The sequence below is a fragment of the Strigops habroptila genome, chromosome 12 (assembly GCF_004027225.2).
Source record: "Strigops habroptila isolate Jane chromosome 12, bStrHab1.2.pri, whole genome shotgun sequence".
In the NCBI taxonomy this organism is placed as follows: Eukaryota; Metazoa; Chordata; class Aves; order Psittaciformes; family Psittacidae; genus Strigops; species Strigops habroptila.
The window spans coordinates 22,247,852-22,270,729 of record NC_044288.2 but is presented as its reverse complement, the minus strand read 5'-3'; the positions used below and the strand labels follow the sequence as shown (position 1 = coordinate 22,270,729).

Here is a 22,878-nt window from a genome sequence, read left to right as displayed (position 1 = left end):
CCGCCTCCCTCTGCATGTCAACACAGGGCTTATTTTTTAATGTATGCCTCCCTGATAAGCAAGCACCACCTGAAGAGCTGAACACCTTCCAGGGACATCTCTAAATGACACCTGTAGGTCCACAGAATCCCAGCCTGGTTTTTGTTGGAAGGGACCTTAAAGCTCATCCAGTTCCAGCTCCCTGCCACGGGCAGGGACACCTTCCACTAGAGCAGGTTGCTCCAAGCCCCTGTGTCCAACCTGGCCTTGAACACTGCCAGGGATGGGGCAGCCACAGCTTCTCTGGGAAAAGTCTGTGCCAGCGCCTCAGCACCCTCACAGGGAAGAGCTTCTGCCTAAGAGCTCGTCTCAGTCTCCCCTCTGGCAGGTTAAAGCCATTCCCCTTGTCCTGTCCCTACAGACCCTTGTCCAAAGCCCCTCTCCAGGTTTCCTGGAGCCCCTTTAGGCACTGGAGCTGCTCTAAGGTGTCCCCTTCAGGAGCCTTCTCTTCTCCAGGCTGCCCCAGCCCAGCTCTCTCAGCCTGGCTCCAGAGCAGAGCTGCTCCAGCCCTCGCAGCAGCTCCGGGGCCTCCTCTGGCCTCGCTCCAGCAGCTCCACGTCCCTCTTGTGCTGTTGCCCCAGAGCTGGATCAGGACTGCAGGGGGGGTCTCCCCAGAGCGCAGCAGAGGGGCAGAATCCCCTCCCTTGACCTGCTGCTCCCGCTCTGGGGGTGCAGCCCAGCACACGGGGGGGTTCTGGGCTCAAGCGCACACTGAAGCCGGGTCATGGGGAGCTTCTCATTGACCAATGCCCCATGTCCTTCTCCTCAGGCTGCTCCATCCAGTCTCCCCCAGCTTGTAGCTGTGCTGGAGATTGCCCTGACCCATGTGCAGTACCTTGCACTCGGCCTTGTTGAACTCCATGAGGTTCACATGGTCCCACCTCTGCAGCCTGTCCAGGTCCCTCCGGATCCCATCCCTTCCCTCCAGAGTGTGACTGCACCACACAGCTCAGTGTGATAATCCAGGTTGTGATAACCCAGCTGCTCCCTCACACCAAGGGTGGGGGCTCAGTCTAAGAGCTTAAGAAACCCCCTCACGCGCTCTTCACTGTGGTACCCAGACTGGCTACACCTTGTCTCGGGGACACTGCCTGTCCCCTGACCTGGTGTCACCCACCAGGGGGAACTTCTGGAGTCATCACCCGGCTCTTGTGGTTGTGGTGTTTCAGATCTCAGAGCAGGTTGGTTCAAGACAAAGCCTTTGCTTGCGGAAGCAGGAGCTTGCACAGCAGCTGAAGGACAAGCACAGCAGGGAAACATCGTGTTTGCAAAGGAAAGATTAAAAACGTCTAAATATTAATAATGAGAAAGATAAAATGGGTGATTATTAGTAGAACTCATTGATTTACAGCCGCTGGGGAGTCATAATGGTCTGATTTATGCTGCAGCATGCTGCGCCCTAGATCTATCACTTACACAGAGAGGGAGCTGGGGAAACCCCACTGGTGCAGAACGCTTTGCCATCGCTCAGGGACTGTTAAACTGAAGCAAATAAAGCTGGCAGTGAACGGTGGTGCTGATGGGGCTTCAGTTCCCCCCAGATCTGATCATTCCAGCCCAGTCCAGGAGCTGTCAGCGGCCCCTTCTTCATAGAATGGTTTGGGTTGAAGGGACCTTAAAGCTCATCCAGTTCCAACCCCTGCAATGGGCAGGGACACCTTCCACTAGAGCAGGTTGCTCCAAGCCCCTGTGTCCAACCTGGCCTTGAACACTGCCAGGGATGGGGCAGCCACAGCTTCTCTTCTCCTATATGACCTTTTCTGGAAAGATCTTGTGTTGAAGTCCCGGCCTCAGGAATTTTTCCATGTATTTCATTTGCAAACTTGCTACTATAAGCAAGTGACAGTCTTTTGCAGCTTTCTCCTCCAGAAGAACACCAAAGGTTATACCTTAACTCTGCTTCTCATGCTTCCTCCGACACAATAAGCCATCATTGTTACAGACTCTCCTCTCATATCTGGCCAGCTCTGCTGCTCTCTGCTTATAGCATTGCTCTTTGCAGCTGTCAGAGAAGACATTTGGGCTCTCGAGTGGCAGAGGCTGTGCATGCAAATTACCATAACAGTGTTACTCTCTATTCAAACACTGAGCTCATCCCAATTTATTTTACTTGTAACTTTCTTCCTCTCCTTAACAATAATCTTTTTTATATGAACTCAGAGCAACAATAACCCTCCTTATCACACCCTCTGCACAGGGGAGTGCTGTAACACAACGAGACGGAGCTGGCACAGACTTTGCAGGTTGTTGCTTTCCTCAAGGCCTGATTTGCTGCCTTGGGAAGCTTCTAAAAGCAGCAGCAGAAGCAGCAGCAATGAAGTCTCTAATCAGGGTGTTCACCTGCTGCAGGGCAGCACCTATATATCCCCTGCAGAGGCACACAGCTCCCAAGGGCATTCAGCAGGGATGCAGTTGTGGTTACAGGATGCTCATGATGCTGTAGGGTTGCCTGGAATTGAGGGATGCATCAGGTGAGGATGGAGGGGAGCTGCAGCATCACCCAGCGCCTCCCTGCAGGGCTGGCACCCCCACTGGGACCTCTGCACTGGGGCGAGGGTGGTCAGAGACCCTCTCGGTGGGGTTGAGTCCTTGGTGTCCTTGCCATGGGACCGGAGAGCCGGTGGTGGAGCAGCAGTGGGCTCTGGTGGTGGAGGCAGCCAACTGCACGCTGAGCAGCACCGAGCTGGGTGATGTCTCTGCCTCCCACCAGCTTTGGGGTTAGTTTGGAGGGATGTGGCTCGTTTGGGGCTCCCCGGAGCAAGTAGGGCATTGCTGGAGGAGATTACAGAGACACAGAGAAAGCTCTGCTGTGGTAAAGGATGAGGTGCTGAGCGACCCAGCTAAAAGGGACCTGGCTGGGGTGGGAGGTTGGAATGGGTGGCATGTGGAGTCACTTCCAGCCAGCGTTACTTTCTGGTTGTATGGAGGAGATGAGCACAGGGAGAGCCAAGGCCCCCTCTTGCAGGTTTGCCTACTTACTGATTGCTGTGAGAGGGTCAATAGCTTCCTTCCTCCTGAGAAAGGTCCCCCCAAAGCCTCCCCAATCCCTGCAGGCAGCTGAAGATGTGGCAGGTTCTCGGCCACCTTGTGCATCTGCACCCAGCTCCTGAAGCATCTGCTGCACAGAGATGGGTTAAGAAAAGGATTTTTCTTGCTGAAAAGGGAGTGACACTCTTAGAGAAGCAATGCCTGGCTTAAAGGACTGAAAACTGGGACAGTTGTGCATAAGCCCAGGTGTAAAAACACTGGCTGGGGAGAAGCAGCCAGGCTTTTCCTTGCTCTGTGTAGGTTTGCAGCCATCCTCCTGCTAAGGATAGTGCTCAGAGGTACAGAGCTGGGAGAGAGCATCCACCTCAGGGAGCATCCTGTTGTCCATCTCTGTGTCCTGACCCTCCAATGCCATTTCCCACCCCATGGAGCAGCTGTAGAGCAGAATGAGACAAAGTCCCGCTCCTCTGGTAAGCCCTGAGCACCCTGATGAGGCCAAATCTTGGTGTGTCTTCAGTCATGCTCATTTTGAACTCTTCTCCTTTTGATGTGGGTTTTTCATTGTTAGATTTTAATAAACTTTTCTCTTCTCATTTTCATGTTGCCTCGTGCTGGTGTGCAGCACAGGTCCTTGCTCCCAGATAGCACCAAGCCAACCCAAAGTGACAAACAGTATTTGAAGACCTCCAGCTGTGCAGCAGAGCTTGAAATAATGTGGTGGGACTGCTCCATGCCCTGTGATGGGGAGTGTGTGATGCCTCCAGAACAGCTCTGCACCCCTGCAAGGTTGGGGTGTCCCTTCTGCCCCTGTTGCTCTGGAGCCTGGAGAGCAGCTGAGCTTCCAAGGAGCCAGATTTCACACCGGTAAACAGCAGTTACATCTGCTTTGGGTGCTAATGGCATCATGCAGAAGCTGAGGAATACTGCTGCAACAATTGAATATAACCAATGCTCTTAAACTGACTGAGGGAATGGCTTTAACTTGCCAGAGGGGAGATTGAGATGAGCTCTGAGGCAGAAGCTCTTCCCTGTGAGGGTGCTGAGGCACTGGCACAGACTTTTCCCAGAGAAGCTGTGGCTGCCCCATCCCTGGCAGTGTTCAAGGCCAGGTTGGACACAGGGGCTTGGAGCAACCTGCTCTAGTGGAAGGTGTCCCTGCCCATGGCAGGGGGCTGGAGCTGGATGAGCTTTAAGCTCCCTTCCAACAGAAACCACTCTGGGATTCTTTCTGAGCTTTAAATGAAAGGGTTTAGGTGCAGCCAACCTCCCAGAGGGGGAATTTTATCTTCACAGACACAACATTGTCTACGGAGGTCTTGAAGCACTTGCATGTTGGAAACCTGCCTGTGTGTGAACAGGAAACAGGAGGAGACATGTTCAGCTTTAGCACCAGATTTCATTTTACTGTCTGTGCTTCTGACAAACCTCAGCTCAACCCCATTATTCTATTTTCATTGTTAGCATCATTTGTCCATCTCCCACCCAGATGCAGTTGGTGCAGTTTGCAGCTCAGTGGTGCTTTTGCAGCACCCTGCAGCCATCCTCCCTGCAAACTGCTGATGTCCTCGTGGCTTGGGGTTGCAGGTCTGGTCTACAGGGACTTATTCCTGCAGCATTGCGATAACTAATGTGTCAGCTCCTCTTCCTCTGGGCAGTCCAGACCTGCCACGAGTGCTGGTATCTGCACAGCCAGGCTGGGGACAGTGCTCAGAAGGGGTCACAGCCCTCATTCTGGTGACCGTGACTTCTCCCGGTGCCAGGACTGTCACATCAGCCTTTCCCTACGGTGTCTGAGCAACCTGTGCTCAAAATCCCATCTGCCTCCCTGCCTTTGGGCAGAAAAAGGAGCAGTTTGGGGCTGCAGCAGCTTAAAGGGACATCCTCCCTCCTACTGACGGGGTGGGGGCTGCACCAAGCAGGGTCCAGCACCCATGGGGGAATACACCTCCTGTTACACCAGTGGTGGGTTAAACATGGGGCAATTGGTGAGGCTGGATTGTTGTGCAGGTGGCTTGGGAGGCGATGAGGAGAAGGAGATGTCTCGAAGGGCTCTTTGGGGAACCCCCACTGATTTGTTTCCTTTCCGTGGTGGTAGTTCAGTGCAGTTCTTCAGTTCCTCTCCATCCCTGAGGAAAGGCATGAAGAACGGAGGTGGGAGGATGAGCCTCCCCCCAGAAGGAAGTGTCCTGAGAGCAGGGCACAGGCGGGAGACATCCGCTTCTCCACGCACAGTGCTGCGGGCAGCAGGAGCGCATCCCTGCGGGAGAGCCCGTGCTGGCCTGGCTCCGCTGAGGAGGAAACCACAGCACAAAGCAGGGAAATGACTTGGCAAAGGTCACCTGGAGCTGGGGCCGAGCCCAGGAATAGCACCAGGTCTCCTGCAACCTCCCGGTATCGCTGAGCTGCATCATCTCTTCCTCCCTGTGTGCTGAGTGGTGGCATTGACCCACCTGCAGCAAAAGGGCTGGTTGGCACCGTGGTGGTTCTGCTTTAGGTGTTCATTGTGGTGTTAAAATTTATCGTAATAAAGAAAAGTGAAGAGAAAAGTGGTGCAGGAGGTGGGGAGTCTCAGCTGGGAAAATCAGGCCTGTGAGAGGAGGAGGGAGTGATGGGAATATGATCACAGAATCCCAGACTGGTTTGTGTTGGAAGGGACCTTACAGCTCATCCAGTTCCAACCCCTGCCACAGGCAGGGACACCTTCCACTAGAGCAGGTTGCTCCAAGCCCCTGTGTCCAACCTGGCCTTGAACACTGCCAGGGATGGGGCAGCCACAGCTTCTCTGGGCACCCTGTGCCAGCGCCTCAGCACCCTCACAGGGAAGAACTCAGAGCTCATCTCAATCTCCCCTCTGGCAGGTTAAAGCCATTCCCCTTGTCCTGTCCCTACAGGCCCTTGTCCAAAGCCCCTCTCCAGGTTTCCTGTAGCCCCTTTAGGTATTGGAGGATTGTTATAAGGTCTCTCCAGGGCCTTCTTTCTTCTATTTCATGTCCAAATCTGCTGTGTAATCCCTGCTCCTTGCTCTGCCTTTTGCTGTCAGTTTTGAGGGCAATGTGCCTATGTCACCTTTTCCAACATGTGGCTTTTGATTATGTCACTGCTTCGTTTTCATCTGGACCCACCAAGATGAGCTCATGAGTCACTGGGAATATTGCCACATCAAACACAGGCAGGCACAAGGGAAGAAAGCAGCTGCTGGCAGATGTGAGCTGTGTCCTGTCAGGCCTCTCCCCTTCCCTCTGTCCCGGCCAGCTCTCCCCATCCTAGCATGCTCTATCCACAGATTGGCTCTGTGTTGATTTCCCCACTGTCACTCCTCACCCAGCACTGATTTTGCACCACCAAATCCTCCTTTGCCTTATTTCATAGAATCCTGGAACGGTTTGAGTTGGAAGGAGCCTTAAAGCTCATCCAATTCCAACCACCTGCCACAGGCAGAGACACCTTCCACTAGAGCAGGTTGCTCCAAGCCCTATGAGATCAGAAATCTAACAGCATGGGGAACAAGTCTTTGGGTTAATGCAGAAGCAGAAGTTCAGCATCACTGGTCCTTGCAGGCATCTTCCTGAACCACACATGAAGCTTTGCAGATGGGATAGGGGCTCTCTGCAGGAACTGTACCTTCTATAAAGTGCACTTTGCAGGTGACAGCAGGCAGTGGTGGTGGTCCCTGCAGGTTGGAAGCTGAGGGCAATTTCACAGCCCTCTCCTAGCTGGGGAGCCCCCACCCCACCAGGCATTGTACCAGCCCGGTCCTCCCTTTTCCTGTAGGTGGGGTTTCCATAGGAAACACGGCGGGTCCACGGCCCGGCCCCGGCCCGGCCGGACGCTGCTCCGGGCTGGAGCTGCGGCAGCGCTGGTCCCTCTGCTCCGGGCTGAGCCGTTCAGCCCGGGGAGCCGCTGGCTCTCGGCTGTCCCCCGGTGATGGCGGGGTGGGGGACAAGCGCTGGACTCGCTCATGATTTCTCCTCCTTTGCAACCGGTGGCTGGCGCCTGCGGGACGTGGAGACGGGAGAGGATGCTGAGGACTCGCGGTCGCCCTAAGGACCGTCGGGGTATGCGGCGGGCGGCGGGGCGGCGCAGCGGGGCACTGCGCTTGGCCAGCAGCATGCTCCTGCTGAGCCGCTGCGCCCTGCAGCTCCCGGCGCTGTGGTGGTACCTCGTCCTCTGCGCCGATGCCCAGGAGGTGGCCACGTTCACGGTGCAGTACCGGGTGTTCGAAGAGGTGCCGCCGGGGACCGTGATAGGGACATTGGCCGAGCACTTTGAGGGGGGTGAGAGCGGCGATGCAGCGGACATCTTCCAGCTGATGGAGACCCCCGGGGGGTTCCCGCTGCTCGTGGGGAGCGGGGACGGGGCGCTCAGCACGGCCGGGCGGGTGGACAGGGAGCTGCTGTGCCGGCACAGCGATCCCTGCTGGGTCTCGTTCGACGTCCTGGCCCCCCGCAACCTGGCGCTGGTCCACGTGGAGGTTCAAGTGCTGGACATCAACGACAACGCGCCGCGGTTCCCCACGCCCCAGCTGGAGCTGGAGATGTCGGAGAGCGCATCCCTGCGGACGCGCATCCCGCTGGATCGAGCTCTGGATGCTGATGCTGGCCCCAACGCGCGCTGCTCCTACACGCTCTCCCCCAGCGAGCACTTTGCTCTGGAGGTTGTCTCCAGCTCTGATGGGACAAAGCATGCGGAGCTCGTTGTGGTTAAAGAGGTGGACCGGGAGCTGCACTCCTCCTTCGACCTCGTGCTGACGGCTGCTGATCATGGGGAGCCACCAAAATCAGGTACTGCTTTAATCAAAGTCATTGTCCTCGACTCCAATGATAACAGCCCTGTCTTTGCAGAGAGCTCTTTGACGGTCGAGGTTCGGGAGGATGCTCTGCCTGGGACCCTCCTTGTGACAGTCACAGCTACTGACCCCGACCAGGGTCCCAACGGGGAGATCGAGTACAGCCTCAGCAAGCATGCACCCCCGGAGGTGCTCAGCGCCTTCAGCATCGATGCCCGCATGGGCAGCATCATCCTGAGGCACCCACTGGACTATGAGGAAACCCAGGCCTATGAGCTGGATGTGCAAGCCCGGGACCTGGGTGCCAACCCCATCCCAGCCCACTGCAAGATCCTGGTCAAAGTCCTGGATGTCAATGACAATGCTCCCGATGTCCATGTCACCTGGGCCGCGCGGGCGCCTGTGCTCTCCGAAGCCCTCCCCAAGGACAGCTTCGTGGCTCTGGTGACAGCCAGCGACCCCGATTCGGGGAACAACGGGCAAGTGCATTGCTCCCTCAGCCAGGGGTACGAGCACTTCAGGTTGAAGAGGACCAACAGCCACAGCTACGTGCTGATGACCAACGCCACGCTGGACCGGGAGCTGCGTGCCGAGTACAACCTGACGCTGGTGGTGCGAGACCAGGGTGAGCTCTCCTTGGCTGTGCTGAAGCACCTCACTATCTGCATCAGCGATGTCAACGACAATGCTCCCTCCTTTGACAAGCCCACCTACAAGGTTGCTGTTGCTGAGAACAGTGAAGCACCCACCTTCTTGCTCACTGTCCATGCCACTGACCCCGACCTGGGTTTCAATGGGAAAATCACCTACAGCATCCTGGACTCCTCTGCTTCCAGTCTGGTCTCAATCGACCCCACCACTGGGGATGTTTTTGCCCGCCAAGCTTTTGATTACGAGCAGGTGAAGAGCCTGGAGTTCCTGGTGACTGCAGAGGATGGTGGTCACCCCAAGCTGGCGTCCAGCACCTCCATCAGGCTGGCTGTGCTTGACCGGAACGACAATGCACCCATCATCACCACACCAGCGCTGGCGGGAGGCGCAGCCACGCTCTCTGTGCTGGTGAATGCAGACACAGGGTGCCTCCGGGTGGTCCCTGGGAACGGCAGCACCCAAGGGACTGCAGCAGTGATCAATGAAACCCTGGTGTCATGTGCTGGCGCTCCTCTCCTCTTCACCATCGTGGCCAGGGATATGGACTCAGGCATCAATGGGGCTCTCCGGTATGAGCTGGTGGGGGGAGATGATGCGGGGCTCTTCATCCTGGACCCTCGCTTGGGGCAGCTCTTCCTCAACACCAGCAATGCCAGCAGCCTCGCTGGCAGCGAGCGGGAGCTGCTGGTGCGGGTGAGTGATGAGGGGGACATTCCCCTGCACACCATGGCCCATCTCCGCTTGGTTTTCCGGAATCATGGAGCTTTCTCCAAGATCTCAGCCCAGGATCCCGGCTGGTCGAGCCCACCCGTGGTGGTGGTGATCTGCCTGGCCGCTCTCCTGGGCGGGTGCCTTCTCCTTTTGGCTTTGACCCTGTCTTTTCGTAAGAAGGAGAAGAAGGACGGCATGGCCTACAACTGCCGGGAGGCGGAGGATGCGCGCAGGCAGCAGCACCTCAAGAAGCCGCACAGGCAGATCCAGAAGACAGACATCCACCTCGTCCCACTGCTCCGGGGCCGGCCTCAGGGTGCTGAGTCCCCCCGGCCCTGCCAGGAGGATTTGCCTGGCGCAGCCTCCCCAGCACCGGGGGCTCCCCTCCACCTCACCCCCACTCTCTACAGGACCCTGAGGAATCAGAGGACTCAAAAAGACTTGGATGAGCAGCAGGAGACCTTTGACCTGCCCATCCTGCAGCGCCGGCCCTGCCAGCCCCACAGGCAGAAAGCTGCAGTGAAAGAGGAGGCACCTCCACATGGCAAGAGCTTGGTGAAGCCACTGCAGGGGTCCATGGGAGAGGCCCCGCTTCCACCCAGCGAGCCCATGGGTGCTGTGGCACCCGGGCAGCCCCAGCCCCACCAGCACATCCTCAGGAGCCTGGTCCGGCTGTCGCTGGTGGCACTGGCAGAGCAGAGCCCCAATGGGGAGTTCGCGATGGAGTCACCCCCGGTGCAGGTAGGAGCTGCCCCATGTGTTGCTGTTGATTCCCCCCCACACCCCAAATCCTTCCTTGCCCAGGTCTCGCGCACCCTGGGGTGGTGGGAACACAGAATCACAGAGTGGTTTGGGTTGGAAAGGACCTTAAGATCATCCAGTTCCACCCCCCCGCCATGGGCAGGGACACCTCGTGTTAGACCATGTCACCCAAGGCTCTGTCCAACCTGGCCTTGAACACTGTCGGGGATGAGGCATGGAACATGCAGTGCGATGGTCTTTGGTTGGGGTCTCTTCTCCCAGCAGTGGTGCTGGGCAGGGTGAATGACCACCCCACCATGGGCAGGGTCTCCCCACACCCTGGGGGCTGGGGTGGAGGGTGGCTGTGAGGGGGAGACCATCCCTCACCCATCTCCCCAGGGCAGGACGGGCAGCGTGGGGAAGCGCTGGGGCAGGTGGGCTGCCCGGCCCCTTGTTTGTCCCTGTGTGGGGATGCGGAGCCATCTGCAGGAGGAGGAAACGCTATAAAAAGCCCGGGGGGGGTGTTGGAGGGGACATCCTGGCAGGAAGCAGCTTGAGTGGCCACCACTGGGGCTCAACAGGCTTTTCCTGCCTTGCAGCAAATCTCCCAGCTGCTGTCCCTGCTGCACCAGGGCCAGTTCCAGCCCAAAACCAACCACCGGGGAAACAAGTACACGGCCAAGAACGGCAGCAGGTAAGGCTGTGCTCAGCCCTTCACGTCTCCATGCCCCATTCCCTGTGGTTCTGCTGCCTCTACTTCAGTCCTGCTGCTCCCAACAGCCTCCTGAGGCAGCAGATACACAGGGCAAAACCTCACCCTGGTTTTGCCGACCAGAGACAGGAGAGGTCATCCTTCAGGGGATGAACCTGAAGTGTTCCTCTGGTCCTGGCTCCCTGTTGGTACTCAGAGCTGCTCTTTGCTTTCTTCCTGAGGCACCTTTGATAGCTCCTTCATTACTCACCTGAGCTCCTCCATGACCACAAACCATCTGCCCATCCTTGCTAGGGGAGCGCTGTTGCGTTCAAGCGTGATGGAAAGGTACACTCATGAGCACAGGGGTCCCGTCTTTGGAGGCAGCACCAAAACGATGAGTATTCTCATTGTTCTGGGTACTTTCTTAGACATGCCGTTGCCTGTTGACATGAGATCAGGGCATTTGTCTCAAGGCCAGGAGGCTAGTGAGGAAGACACTGCTAGAAGGGATGGGAAGGACTGAGATACGCCAGCTGTGTGCTGAAGATGTTCCCAAAGACAAACTATGGCATTCCCATTAAATTATGCTGTTGACATCTCTGGATGAATGCTCTTGATCATGCCAGGCCTTTCACTGACTTGTCATGTTGCTCCTGTCCCCACATGCCCAGCACATGGGCAGACACAGCTTTTCCACCTTTTCTCATCACCACCTCCATCTGCTGAGCATGGAGAGGAAGGGAGAGCAGCTCTGGGGCTGCTGGGGCTGGGTTGTGATGCTCTTTGTCTGGAGCCTGAATTCAGCTCTTCTGAGCTCACAGGGAAGAGCCAGCAGCTCCCTGTTTGCTCAGGATATCCCTGCAGAAGGATAAAACCCCTCTGGGACAAGACACATGAAGCAGCTCCATGTGTAGCACCCAGCACCCATCCAGAACCCAGTTTTCAGAGGGTCCGTGGCACTCCTGACCCCAGTGCTTTTGTTCATGTGTTTGTTTCTTAAAAAACCCCATAATCCCAAACCAAACAACCCCAAACTCATTAATTGGTGGGGACTGAACCGATCATTCCTTCTATGTGAACGATGCACTGAGAGGATGCCCTCTGGGTTGCTTTATGGGGGATAAAGACAACCACCTCCAAAGTAACCACTGGGGCAGCGCCGAGGGTTGGGGTGTGACGCGAGGCTGTGTCCCTGCAGGGCGGCGGGGCTGGATGCTGACTGCCTGAGCACGAAGGACAGCGGGCACGGCGAGAGTGAGGCCGAGGACCGCGACTCCGAGAGCGGCTTCGAGCTCTCGGTGCAGCAGCTGGTGGGAGAGGAGCTGGAGACGCTGCTGGAGCCGCAGGCGGGTGAGGCGGCCTCGCCAGGGCTGGGGGGGTTCTGCTCAGTAACACGCTAACCCCATGCAGAAGGTGGAACTGGCTGCAGCGAGCCAGGGGACAGCTCATCTCGCGGGGTGGTTCTGGCAGTGCAGGTGCTTGGGACATGTATGGAGACAGGCTGAGAAAACTGGGGCTGTTCAGCCTGGAGAAGAGAAGCTGCGTGGAGACCTCAGAGCAGCTTCCAGTGTCTGAAGGGGGCTACAAGGATGCTGGGGAGGGACTCTTCATCAGGGGCTGGAGTGATAGGACAAAGGGTGATGGCTTTAACCTGCCAGAGGGGAGAGTGAGATGAGCTCTTAGGCGGTTGTTCCCTGTGAGGGTGCTGAGGTGCTGGCACAGGGTGCCCAGAGAAGCTGTGGCTGCCCCATCCCTGGCAGTGTTCAAGGCCAGGTTGGACACAGGGGCTTGGAGCAACCTGCTCTAGTGAAAGGTGTCCCTGCCCGTGGCAGGGGGTTGGAGCTGGAGGAGCTTTAAGGCTCCTTCACACCCAAGCCATTCTATGATTCTATGAATCATTTTACGCTCTCGGTACCAGGCAGTTTACAGCAAAGGCACTTGCTGAGCTTCACATTGGATTTTTTCATGAGTTTAATGACTTTTGGTAGATGTTTCCCCCTGTGGATGTATCTGCTGTTGTTCAGCTCATTTGTGAGGCTGATCTCTTGCAAAGGGCTCAAGTCCAGTTTAGACACCATGTGAACTGCTTCCCAGGCTGACCTGAACCCCTTTGTTTCATGGTCTCCTAGTCCATGCAGGGTGAGAAAGGCGAAATTGCCCTCGTCAAGCCCCTCAAGCTGTTATATGCCCTTTGAGCCTCATCAGACTCCTGTTTCCTACCAGGCTGAACTAGTCCAGGCTTGTCTCCTGTGACTGGCCTGTTACTGATTTATAGAGATGTGGTGACCAGAACTGTGCACAGTGTTCAGGATACATCTACACTGGTGGTATAAGGAGGTCTTCTAGTTCCTTCTTCATTCCTGTCCTGCTTGAGCCCCATGTTGTTACCAAACTGTTCATGGTAACTCCCAAATCCCTCTTCTGCATGGTGGGAGAGTCATCAACACATGTTGTGCTGTTCCCTGTGACAATTATCCAACACTTGGTGGTGCAGAAACCCACCAGCTACTTTTTGCTCAGGGCACTCAGTATTATTAGCTCCTTCAGCAACCCTCTGCTTTTATGACATTGGGTGTTCTAGTGGCATTGGGTGTTTTAGTGGAGTCAACACCAATGCCATCCACTTCTCCACATCATTTATCATTGTGTTGAATGGATACTCTGGTACTCCACTAATGACCTCCCTTTGTGGGGAAGATTTATTCCTACCCTTGCTTTTAACACATATCAGTCTCTAACAGAAGCTGGCTGTTAATGCAGACAGCTCAGATCCCTGTGAGCCTGCCTGGTGCAAGCTCAGGTGTCCTCTGTCAACCAGGACTCTTCATCCACCTCTTCCAAAGATGCCAACAAATTTGCAACTTCCCCACCTTGCAAATGTCACGTCAGCTCTTGTCTGAACAGCACTCAGCTATCTGCTGAGTCTTGCATGTAATGATTGCTGTGATTCTGCCTGCACTAGATTCACCTTCACGCACTTAAAAGCTCCTGTCACAGTTTCTACCTTCCCTTCCTCTGATACCGTATTCATCTGAAGCAGTAGTTAACCAACAGCAGCTAATAAAGCAAGCAATTTCATATCTGAGTTCCTCTGGCACTCCGGGGTGAATACCATCTGGGCCTGACATTTTCTACATGTTCCTTTTATTGATTTGTTCTAAAAATCTCTTCCACTGGCATTTCAATTTGAAAGAGTTGGGCTGACTCATGTCCTGTAGCAGAAATTTCATTGTGGAGCCTCTGTGCTCCTCCACAGCAAGAGGAGCTCATTGAGCTTTGCTGCTGTGGTTGTTTTGATGCCAGAGCTGGGCATTTTCTGTGCTCTTGAATGGGAGAACCACGCTGCTGCTCCCTGTTTGCCTTCCTGCTCTTTTATTCTAGTAAGGAGCAAATGAAGGAATGGCTGGGTCAAAGAAGAGCTACAAGCTTCCTCAGATTTAAAGGTCCCGAAGGCAAAAGCAGGGAGCAAACAGCTGCCCTGCTCCATCCCATGGGTGTATTGACAGGCACCAGTCCCACTAAAGGGACTGGTGGACCTGCTCAGAAGATCTGGCCAGATCCAGTCCTGCCCAGACAGGCAGCATCCTAGAAAATCTGTGCTCCAGGGGGGCATATCCATGAAGTGGCATCTCCCATGCTTCTTGGATTTGATGGGGAAAAAACCCTTTTGCCAAATTACTGGAATTTCACTGACCACCAGTGCTGAGGCTGTGCCCTGTGGCTTCCTGCCTGTGCAGCAGTGCTGGACATGACAGAAGCCCTGGTTCAGTGGTGAAGAACCTTAACCATGAGCCCAGATGTTCCCAAAAAGGCAACAGAGCAGACGACGGAGCTGCTGGATTCCTTCCTCCTCTCCCAAACATAAACAGAGAAGTGGACTTGCATCCTGAGAGAGGGAGGAAGGAAACACTGCTTGTGCTCTGGAGGACCAGTGCAGCTGGCTGAGGCTGTCTGGGCCTTTGTGCTATTCTCAATGGGGGGAACTGCACGAGTCATCTGTCCCAGCCAGCTCTTGGCTTGTTTATGCTGCAAAGCATCGTGCTGTGGGGTGAACTCTCAGCACTCAGCACCATCTATTACCACCTATCCGCAACCAGTGAAACAGTGTTCACAGCAGCAGATGAGAGAGAGAACTTTATTGATTATAAAAACAACCCCTGCTCACAAAACACCATTAAAGTAAGGCAGTAAAGAGTTATTGGTCTTAACGTACCTAATGACAAGGTTTCATGGTCGCAGGACCATGAGTCCTGGTTCTCCCCGCAGTGAGCAGTGTACTGCTGTGCCCTGCATCAAAATATTCAGGGAACTCGGTGGCTTCTTGCAGACTGAGAGAACTGAGGATGTTTTAGAGGAAAACCATGGGAATTCAGCTTGGGAGATCTCCTAAGGAACAGTCACTGCAACTGAAAGAAAATACTGAGATTGCAGAAAGAAATCCTGGAGTTAAGCAACACAAAAGAATCTTAGGGCTTCAGCTGAAACACAATCTGACCGATGCATCTCTCCTTCCTGGGTCTGAATCCCAGCTCCCAGCCCCATCCCGCCTCAGGACACAGTTGTTTTTCAGAGACAAAGGACTAATCACTTAGTTGGCTGAGGAAGGAGACTTGTCTCAGTGATTGAGTAGACCAGGACTGAGGACCACACGTCCTAGGCTGTGGAAGGTATTGATTATCTTCTGGAAGCAGCATGACAAGTGCCTCAGGATGGGAACCCTCCTTTCAGAGGTCACTTTGTAAGTCAGAGCCATGTAATTATTACCATGACACCATCTGATTGGGACTGTTGTGCTTTGTGAGCAGACACCAGTGGCTTGTTTTGCTGCTGACTCACAGTGTCTCACAGGCCTGGTGGTCACTTCAAACCTCCCAGGGGTTCCAGGTTAAACGCTGGAAATGCAGCAGCGTGGGGTTGGAAGGCAGCATCTGTGCACTGCGTCACGGAGTCTTGTTTACCAACTGCAAAGCTCTGCCTTAAAAAACAAGAACCCCCATTTCCTCCCCTGTCTGATGAGGAAGCTATTCCAAGCTCAGCCTGCTATGGGGTCCTTCCTTTAATTTCCCAGTATATGTTTATTAATGGACAGTAATAATCACTTCTTTTTTTTGCCAACACTATTTTAAGCATAAAGATTTCCTTTGTTGGTGTTTAACTCCTCAAAATACTGACAGGTTGCAGTCAGGTCCCTGGTGAGCATTTGCTTCCTTAGGATAAGCAACCCCTACTTCTTGTGGTCTCCAACACGTAAGCCTGGGCTCACTCCTGTTTTCATCTCAACACTGTTCTCTGCACTTCTGTCATTGCAGATCCTTCTTTCTCAGGACGGATAATCAGATTTCTATGTAATACTCCTAATCAGGTCTCGCCAGACATAGTAACAATACCAGGGCTGTGTCTTCATGCCAATAGGGAATACCTTGACCAACTCACTGTATGATTTTGTTTGCCCACTTTGGGGCCGAATCACATTACTGGTACACTGATGAGCCTGCAGCCACCACCCACACCAGTTCCCACTGCTCCTCATCTGTTTCCAATTGATGAACAACTACTTTATAGCTCGGTTTTTTGTTCCTAGTCTTCAACCATCCAGCTGTGCATTTTATAATCCAGAATTTCATTCTACTTCTGTTATTGTTTTCACAATAACCCTTTTCTTTTCAGCCTCAGCATGCCTGCTTAACAGCAAATTCCCACCCTAGAGTGGCCCTTCAGGGAAGTCCACGACTGACCTTCTTTCTGGACAATACTTCCCCCTTGAAAGCTTTCCATTGTTGTCTCCCCTTTAGCCAGTCCCAAACCCTCATGCTGCTAACAATCTAGTGAAGTGCCACTTGAGGCTCTAACAGATGAGAAAGCAAAGTAAGCCTAACAGTTATCATATTTAAAAAACAAAACTCCAGTGGATAGAAACCAGTTCTGGTTTGTTTGGGTTCTTTTAAGCTGCTGGTTTGAATGATGCTATTGGTAGCTTAAATCTAGACCTGTTCACAATCAGTCTTCCCACAGCTGATTTCAGGAAGTCTCCTCATTTTGCAGTATTATTCCCACCCCCTCCTTCTCTCCCATGGTCTCTACTCCACGTCTCACCAGCAGTTCTTGTTCTCACTCCCTGCAGAGCTGGCCCTCAAGAGGCTGACGGCTGCTGACCCAGCATGGGTGGCTCGGCTCTCCTTGCCACTCACCAGCAGCTACAAGGACAACGTCGTCTCCCCTGGCTCTCTGCATTCACCTCAGGATGAGGAAGCTGCAAGGCAGGAGAAACCAAGGACCTTTGAGACCTTTGGCAAAGGCGCTGGGGCTGACTCGAATGCTGCTGGGACAAGGCTGGCCAGCACTTTTCTTTCAGAAATGAGCACCCTCTTTGAAATGATTTTGTCCCAGAAGGTCCAAGTCCACAATGAAACAGGCTCGGGGCTTCTGCGGCAGCTGTCAGCACGTGGGAAGAGCCTTGGACTGGAAGATGATGCTCCTGTTCTGTAGGCAGCTTGGTGGCTGTGATAAGGAGATAGGAGTCAGACTTCTTTCTGCATCTGGGGTGCACACATGGGCTTTGACAGGGTCACTGTATTACCTGTGTCTACACTGACCACAACAGGCATATTTCTTCCTTTGCCTCACCCCATCAAATTTCTCTTTAACTGATCTCACCTTGTTTAGTTCCCTTCTACCTGCCCATTCTGGCATTCCCAGCTTTCTTCCCCTTCCACCCTCATTTTACACCTTACTTACCATCACACTCAAGTCACACAACAGCAGGAAGACCCTTTCCTCCCAGGGCAGGCTGACTGAGGAGATGGGCTTGTCAGTTTAACCACAAGCACAACCCAGTCAGCTACATCCATGTGCTCACAGATTGTGCACCACGGACGATGAAATATTGCAGTCATGGACTCTGCAACATGCTGCAGAGTTGGGCTCTAGGATCTCAGTTCTTATTTAAATAAAATTGTTGTTTTCTAAACACTACCATCTCTGGAACAAGGTGCAGTATATCTGACATCTATCTGCAGGAAGCCTGAAACGGCACCTCAGAAAGAGATGTGCCTGTTGTCTCCCACTGATGCTTTCTGCTTTTGTGGTTCTACAACTGTGAACTTGGCGTTTTGTAAAATGCCCCAAAATCAGCACTGGCATCTCTCCTATGGCTGCACAAGGTGCCTACAGCTTCCTTCTCCATGCTCTCTTTCAAAGCCACTGGATTTTGGAGTGTAGTCCTTACCCAGAAGCAGACAACAGATGGCTGGAGTCTGTCAAAGGTAATCTGGGAAAAGGGAAGCATGAAAACACTGCTTTGGAATAGTCAAGTCACAAGTTTCAACCATATTATAGGTTTTCACTTTGATCTGTGTGTACGTGAGCAACAAGACAGATTTAGGGTAATAGCATGTGTAGGAAAACTAAGATACAGGCATTAGTAACAAACGAAGGAGCACGCAGGTCTTGTTAACCATGGGGATTTGCACTTGCAGAGGACAGAAAGACAACATAAGCATCTGGAGTGCATCTGCAGGCTTACACAGCAGTGCATGGATGGCAGGTAAGTGCCTCTGGATTGTGCACACACGGCACCCTCTTCTATACCACAGTCTGTGCCTTCCAACTAGGATACAAACCACCAGAACACATTTGGGGTGCGCTGGCCAAGCAGCTGTACAAGTGAGAGGAGAGTCAAGCTACCGCAATGAGGGTAAGCCATGGCAGCAGCACACAACAGCATTGCTTGCAGAGTGACTACAAAAGCGAGGCTGAGAAGAGCTCTCCCCTGCCACAGCCAGGGTCAGCAGTGCTGTACACACACTGCTCGCTCTCCTTCACCACCTTTACATTGAAAATACTGCCCTGGCTTCTCCACAGATACTGCAGTTCACAACACAGGTTTCTCCAAAGCTAATCTGCTCGTGGTGGGCCTGCTACATCAGGTGTCTTTGGGTGGTATTTTGGGCTTTTGTTGTCCTGTTAAGTTTAAAAAGAACAGGCAGCACGACCCAACAGACATGACCCTGGAGCATGTCAAGTGTCCTACCTGTGTTCCTTTCCATGCAGCTAGAGGTGACAGTCCCCTTCTTTTAGTGTGGACACACACAAGCCACAGCAGCAAACCACACAGATAATTTAGAGAAGAGGAAATGAGAAAGTTATCTCTTTCTGTTGCTCTTGGGACCAAATGACAAAAGCAACAGAGTAAGATTCCCCCGGGTAGACTCTTTTAATATCCCAAATACCCACTGTTGTATTTAGAGACTCCAAAGTGTTTTACAGATCACCCCATCTCTGGCAATAAACTAACACTGATGGGTTTGCCCCAGCCTGCTTATACTGCTGCGCTGCTAACAGAAGTATCTTACTGTTCTGTCTCACAAACAAAACAGACTCTTGCACCAAAACAATGAGTGAGCCGAATTCTAACTGAGATGCAGCTGTGCAAACCACAAGGGAGGCATATCTGTGACTGTGAGGAGCTGGAGCCCTGCGGGATTCCTCTGCATCTTGGGAACACATACAGAGGACAAACACATCGCACAACCTCACATCTTCCTCTGGAAATTTACTTTGATGTGCCTGTTAAAGGACAATCTATACATAAAAATACACTATAATAAGCAGACTAAAAAGGAGACAAATTCCTCTCTTGGTTCAATTTCCTGCTTCTGCAAACTATTTTCAACCCCCTCACAACCCTTACCCTGTCCTGACCAATGCGTAAGCATGCTGTGGATTATCACAGAATAGGAAATCCACCCGAGGAATTTCCTGCTAATTGTATCCTGCTTGATAAAGGAAATGGTCTAAGAAAGTTCGGTCTGAGCAGAAAGAGATACCAGACCAGAAGAACAATCAGATGTGCTGAGCTCTGGCTGGGCCCCTCCCTTTGCTGAATGGAGACCGCAGCAAGTTCAGGACGGGGCCATTGCCTTTGTTTTTCAGAGCCTGATCTACACAAAGCACCAGAGCACTGTGGCTACAGGAAGCTGGACAGTTTGTACAGATGCCCTTGAACCAGTTTAAACTGGTGTGGACAAGTGTCTTTTTCCGGATTCAACTGCCCCAGTGGAAGGAATTATCATACCAGCTGCTTGCCACTGTCTGCCTGACAGTGGTGGCTGCCCGCTGGGAGCATCCCTTATCCACTTCAGTGAAAATGAGCTGGCGTGCTTAGCAAACACACACAATATAAATTCTGAAGCAAACCTTGCTTGTTGTGACTCAAAGGGGTGTACCATGGGAGCAGCTCACTGCCAGAGCTGAAGGAATAAGAACTGGGGACCAAAGGACGCTGAAAATGGTGCAGGATGGCTGAGGAAAGCCAGTATTCTCACCAGTACAGGTAGATCCATAAGCCATATCCCACAAAAACCTGTGTCCTAATAATTCACTCTGTTGCTTGCACGGGTTTGAAAGGAGATTTAACTGCCACAATGGCAATATAGAGAGAAACCCAGACTATGGGAATAGCTAGCCTTGAAGTGAGATCAAATTGCCTCAGAGGGTGCAGGCCAGGCCCATCACAAAGTTAGCTGCCAGCAACACCATATGGTGGCTTGTAAACCTCACTGGGGGACTATGTGCAATATGCACAAGGCTACTGGAATGACAGCCCTAGACCACATCACTGTGAGATGGTGGAGCTCTATACAGCAGTGTAGGAGCATAAAAAGTGTCCTTGTATTGGAAGGTAGAGAGACAACACCTTGGAGTAAGGATATCACAAGGTTTATTCTCAAAACCCTGTTATTTAAAAATGCCTCCTGTTCCATCAACAGCCTTCTCTTTCCACTCACTGCTGGCCTGCTTCCAGCTCCACACAGACTAAGAAGGGTTGCCTTCTCTTCTGCCTGCTTGTTTCACTTACCGACTAAACTAGTAACAGCAGTGGTGGGGCTCCAAGCACTGCAGTTCCAGTGGCCTTGTCCTGTTTCCGAGGGCATGGCTCCATCCTGCACCACTGAGCATCATCATGTGGAGTCCGTCTGCGCTCCATGAGTGGGGCAGGGTTAGGGTGGATTGTCTTGGCTGGGTGGTCTGGTGGCCTACAGGTACAGGCTCAATAGCCCAGAAACTGGGGCTAGAGGAAGAGGCTCTCATTCCAGAAGGGAATGGATGCTTTGTTCGCACATCTGAAAGTACATTAAACCAAGATACTAATGACATATCATACTATGGGAATGGTTTCTCCATAGAATCATAGAATATCAGGTTGCAAGGGACCTCAAGGATCATCTGGTCCAACCCTTCTAGGCAAAGCATCACCTAGACTAGATGTCCCAGCGCACTCCACTTCAGCTCAGCTTGGAAATAGCTGGTAAGAAGAGGAAAGAACTGAAACTGCTCCCTTCCCTTCAGCAGAGGACTCTTTTTTTGCCATGGTCCTCTGCTCCCCTTCCTCTGGCAGTACGGGCCCCACTTTTATGGGGTCACTTCCCCATGCAGTCCCGCACACCCTCGTCCCCTGCTGCCCCTGGTACCTTCCACCTCCTCTTGTAACACTCGCAGTCTCTCCCGAGCGTTCCTGTTCCCCGCAGCAGCTGACTGTTGGTAGTGTCTCATTGCTTCCGCCAGGTTCTGCTGCACTCCAAGGCCCTTCTCATAGCAAACACCCACGTGGTACCTGCTTTGGGCATCCTAGCCACAGAGATAGCACAGCAATCAGCCCCACACGATGGAGAAGTGATGACAGCACATGAAAGGAGAACAGAGAGTCTTCAACACCTACTTTAAAGTTTACTCCTCTATCCCTCAGACCATATCTTCAGTAATTTAGTCCCTTCTCTAAGCCCACAGTGAAGCTGAATTTCTTACCAGCTCTCTCTGACTCCACTCCTTTTTATTCCTTCCCAATGGGATTCACTGATTTCCCTTCAACAGCCAGGTCTGTGTCACGGGAACAAAGGAACAGCTGCCTCCGCAGAGCATCCCGATTGTCTCAGGGGTCAGAGCTAAGGGGACATGGGCAACCTTGACTGCACCCACATCCTGATCACACCCAAACTCTGAGCACACCCTGCGGACTGCCCAACTACAGTTCACACTGAAGTCTTGTGCAAACATAACAAATGCCACAGAGGTACTTGCTGCCAAGGGTTGAAAGATTCCCCTTGGTAGCAGCAGGCCCTGAGTGCACAATAGTGCATTACAGTCTTGCTCAGCCCCACCTGATTATATTCCAGAAGAAATCTCCAGGAGCAGAAATGAAGTCAAGTGAATAAGTGCTAGAGAAAAAGCACCTAAAACTACTTAAGATACATGTAACTGCTAAGAATGAACTAGAAAGTAGAGGATGTCACTGCAAATGTGTCAGTGAAGCCAAACCCAAACCTGTGATATGTTTACATGCTGGCTGTGCACTTTATCTTTGAGATCCAGTGGGTGGAAAAGGATCTCAGATAGCAAGAAAGCAAGATGATGGTCCTGAAGACATTGAAAAGGCAGCATGGGCTAGTGGTCACACAGACCTTTTCCAGCAAAAAGCCAGCAACATAACTTGAAGTGTATGACTGCCAGAAGCATGATCTAAGCCAGGCCTTGCAAATAAAGAAGGGAAAAAAAAAAGAAGTAAGTAACAAGTTTTAATAAAGCCACGAGAAATGAACATATTGCAAGTGTTGCTGTCTGGGATGGAGTTGGTAGAGGCAAGTGGAGAACTCAGTGAGTGGGTGCTCTGCAAAATGTTGCAAGTCTCAGCTTATGACAGCAATAAACTTCTTCAGAGATGAGATAAACACGTTGAAGGATTGGCACTTCAGATGTGACAAGAGACAGGGTGAAATAAGAAGCATTCCAGTAGCCGTCTCTCAGATGATGAACACCTCTAAGACAAGACCACAAGGAGAAGAGATCCCCAAATTAGCATGGCATAAGTGACTGTGATATCCTTTGACATCTGAAGGTCAGACTCAGTTCTACAACCCTTTTTAATATGGTTTTTTATATTCTATGGTTGCACACATAGAATAAGGGAGGATAAAAAGTGGTAAGCAAAGTAGAACGCAGCTCTCTGAAGTGCTGTTGTGTTTGGAGGAACACTTGTCAGAGTTCTCAGCTCTGAGAACAACAACCTGAAAGAGAAACACTGAACCCATGACTTCATGTGCTCGTTTTCCCTTTCTGGAGTTCTAGCTGAATGGTGCTGTCCTTGCTTCACCCATATCCAGTGTTTTTTTATCCAACTAAACATAAATTCCTACTTCAGGGTAACAGGAAAAGAACGTACTCACGGACTATGCTCCCAGCAGAATGTGTGGGGTTATGTCCCAGGGGGCTGATG

The 22,878-nt window shown here is 52.6% G+C and overlaps 2 protein-coding genes across 3 annotated transcripts in view; one reads left to right on the top strand and one right to left on the bottom strand.

The window, feature by feature from the left end:
* Positions 1-6,859: 6,859 nt before the first annotated feature.
* PCDH12 (protocadherin 12) lies at positions 6,860-17,582 on the top strand. Its single transcript, XM_030504103.1, has 4 exons — positions 6,860-9,916; positions 10,516-10,610; positions 11,809-11,960; positions 16,732-17,582. The coding sequence occupies exons 1-4, from the start codon at positions 6,986-6,988 to the stop codon at positions 17,094-17,096; spliced, it is 3,543 nt and encodes a 1,180-aa protein (XP_030359963.1). The 5' UTR covers positions 6,860-6,985; the 3' UTR covers positions 17,097-17,582.
* The window catches only part of DELE1 (DAP3 binding cell death enhancer 1), a 22,312-nt gene continuing 14,159 nt past the window's right edge, over positions 14,726-22,878 (bottom strand). The window contains exons 10-12 of one of the 2 annotated variants that reach the window (XM_030504105.1): positions 21,080-21,236; positions 20,467-20,731; positions 14,726-17,108 (exon numbers count right to left, since the gene is read on the bottom strand). In XM_030504105.1, coding sequence (XP_030359965.1) covers positions 20,475-20,731; positions 21,080-21,236 — 414 coding nt within the window. In that variant the 3' untranslated portion in view covers positions 14,726-17,108; positions 20,467-20,474. Of the gene's footprint in view, positions 17,109-20,311; positions 20,732-21,079; positions 21,237-22,878 lie in introns of those variants that run through there. The other variant, XM_030504106.1, reaches the window with a different exon arrangement.

Coding starts and splice junctions, on each gene's coding strand:
- PCDH12 (XM_030504103.1), top strand. CDS start 6,986: ATGATTTCTCCTCCTTTGCAACCGGTGGCTGGCGCCTGCGGGACGTGG. Junction 9,917..10,515: donor TGGAGTCACCCCCGGTGCAG/GTAGGAGCTGCC, acceptor CCTGCCTTGCAG/CAAATCTCCCAGCTGCTGTC. Junction 10,611..11,808: donor ACGGCCAAGAACGGCAGCAG/GTAAGGCTGTGC, acceptor GTGTCCCTGCAG/GGCGGCGGGGCTGGATGCTG.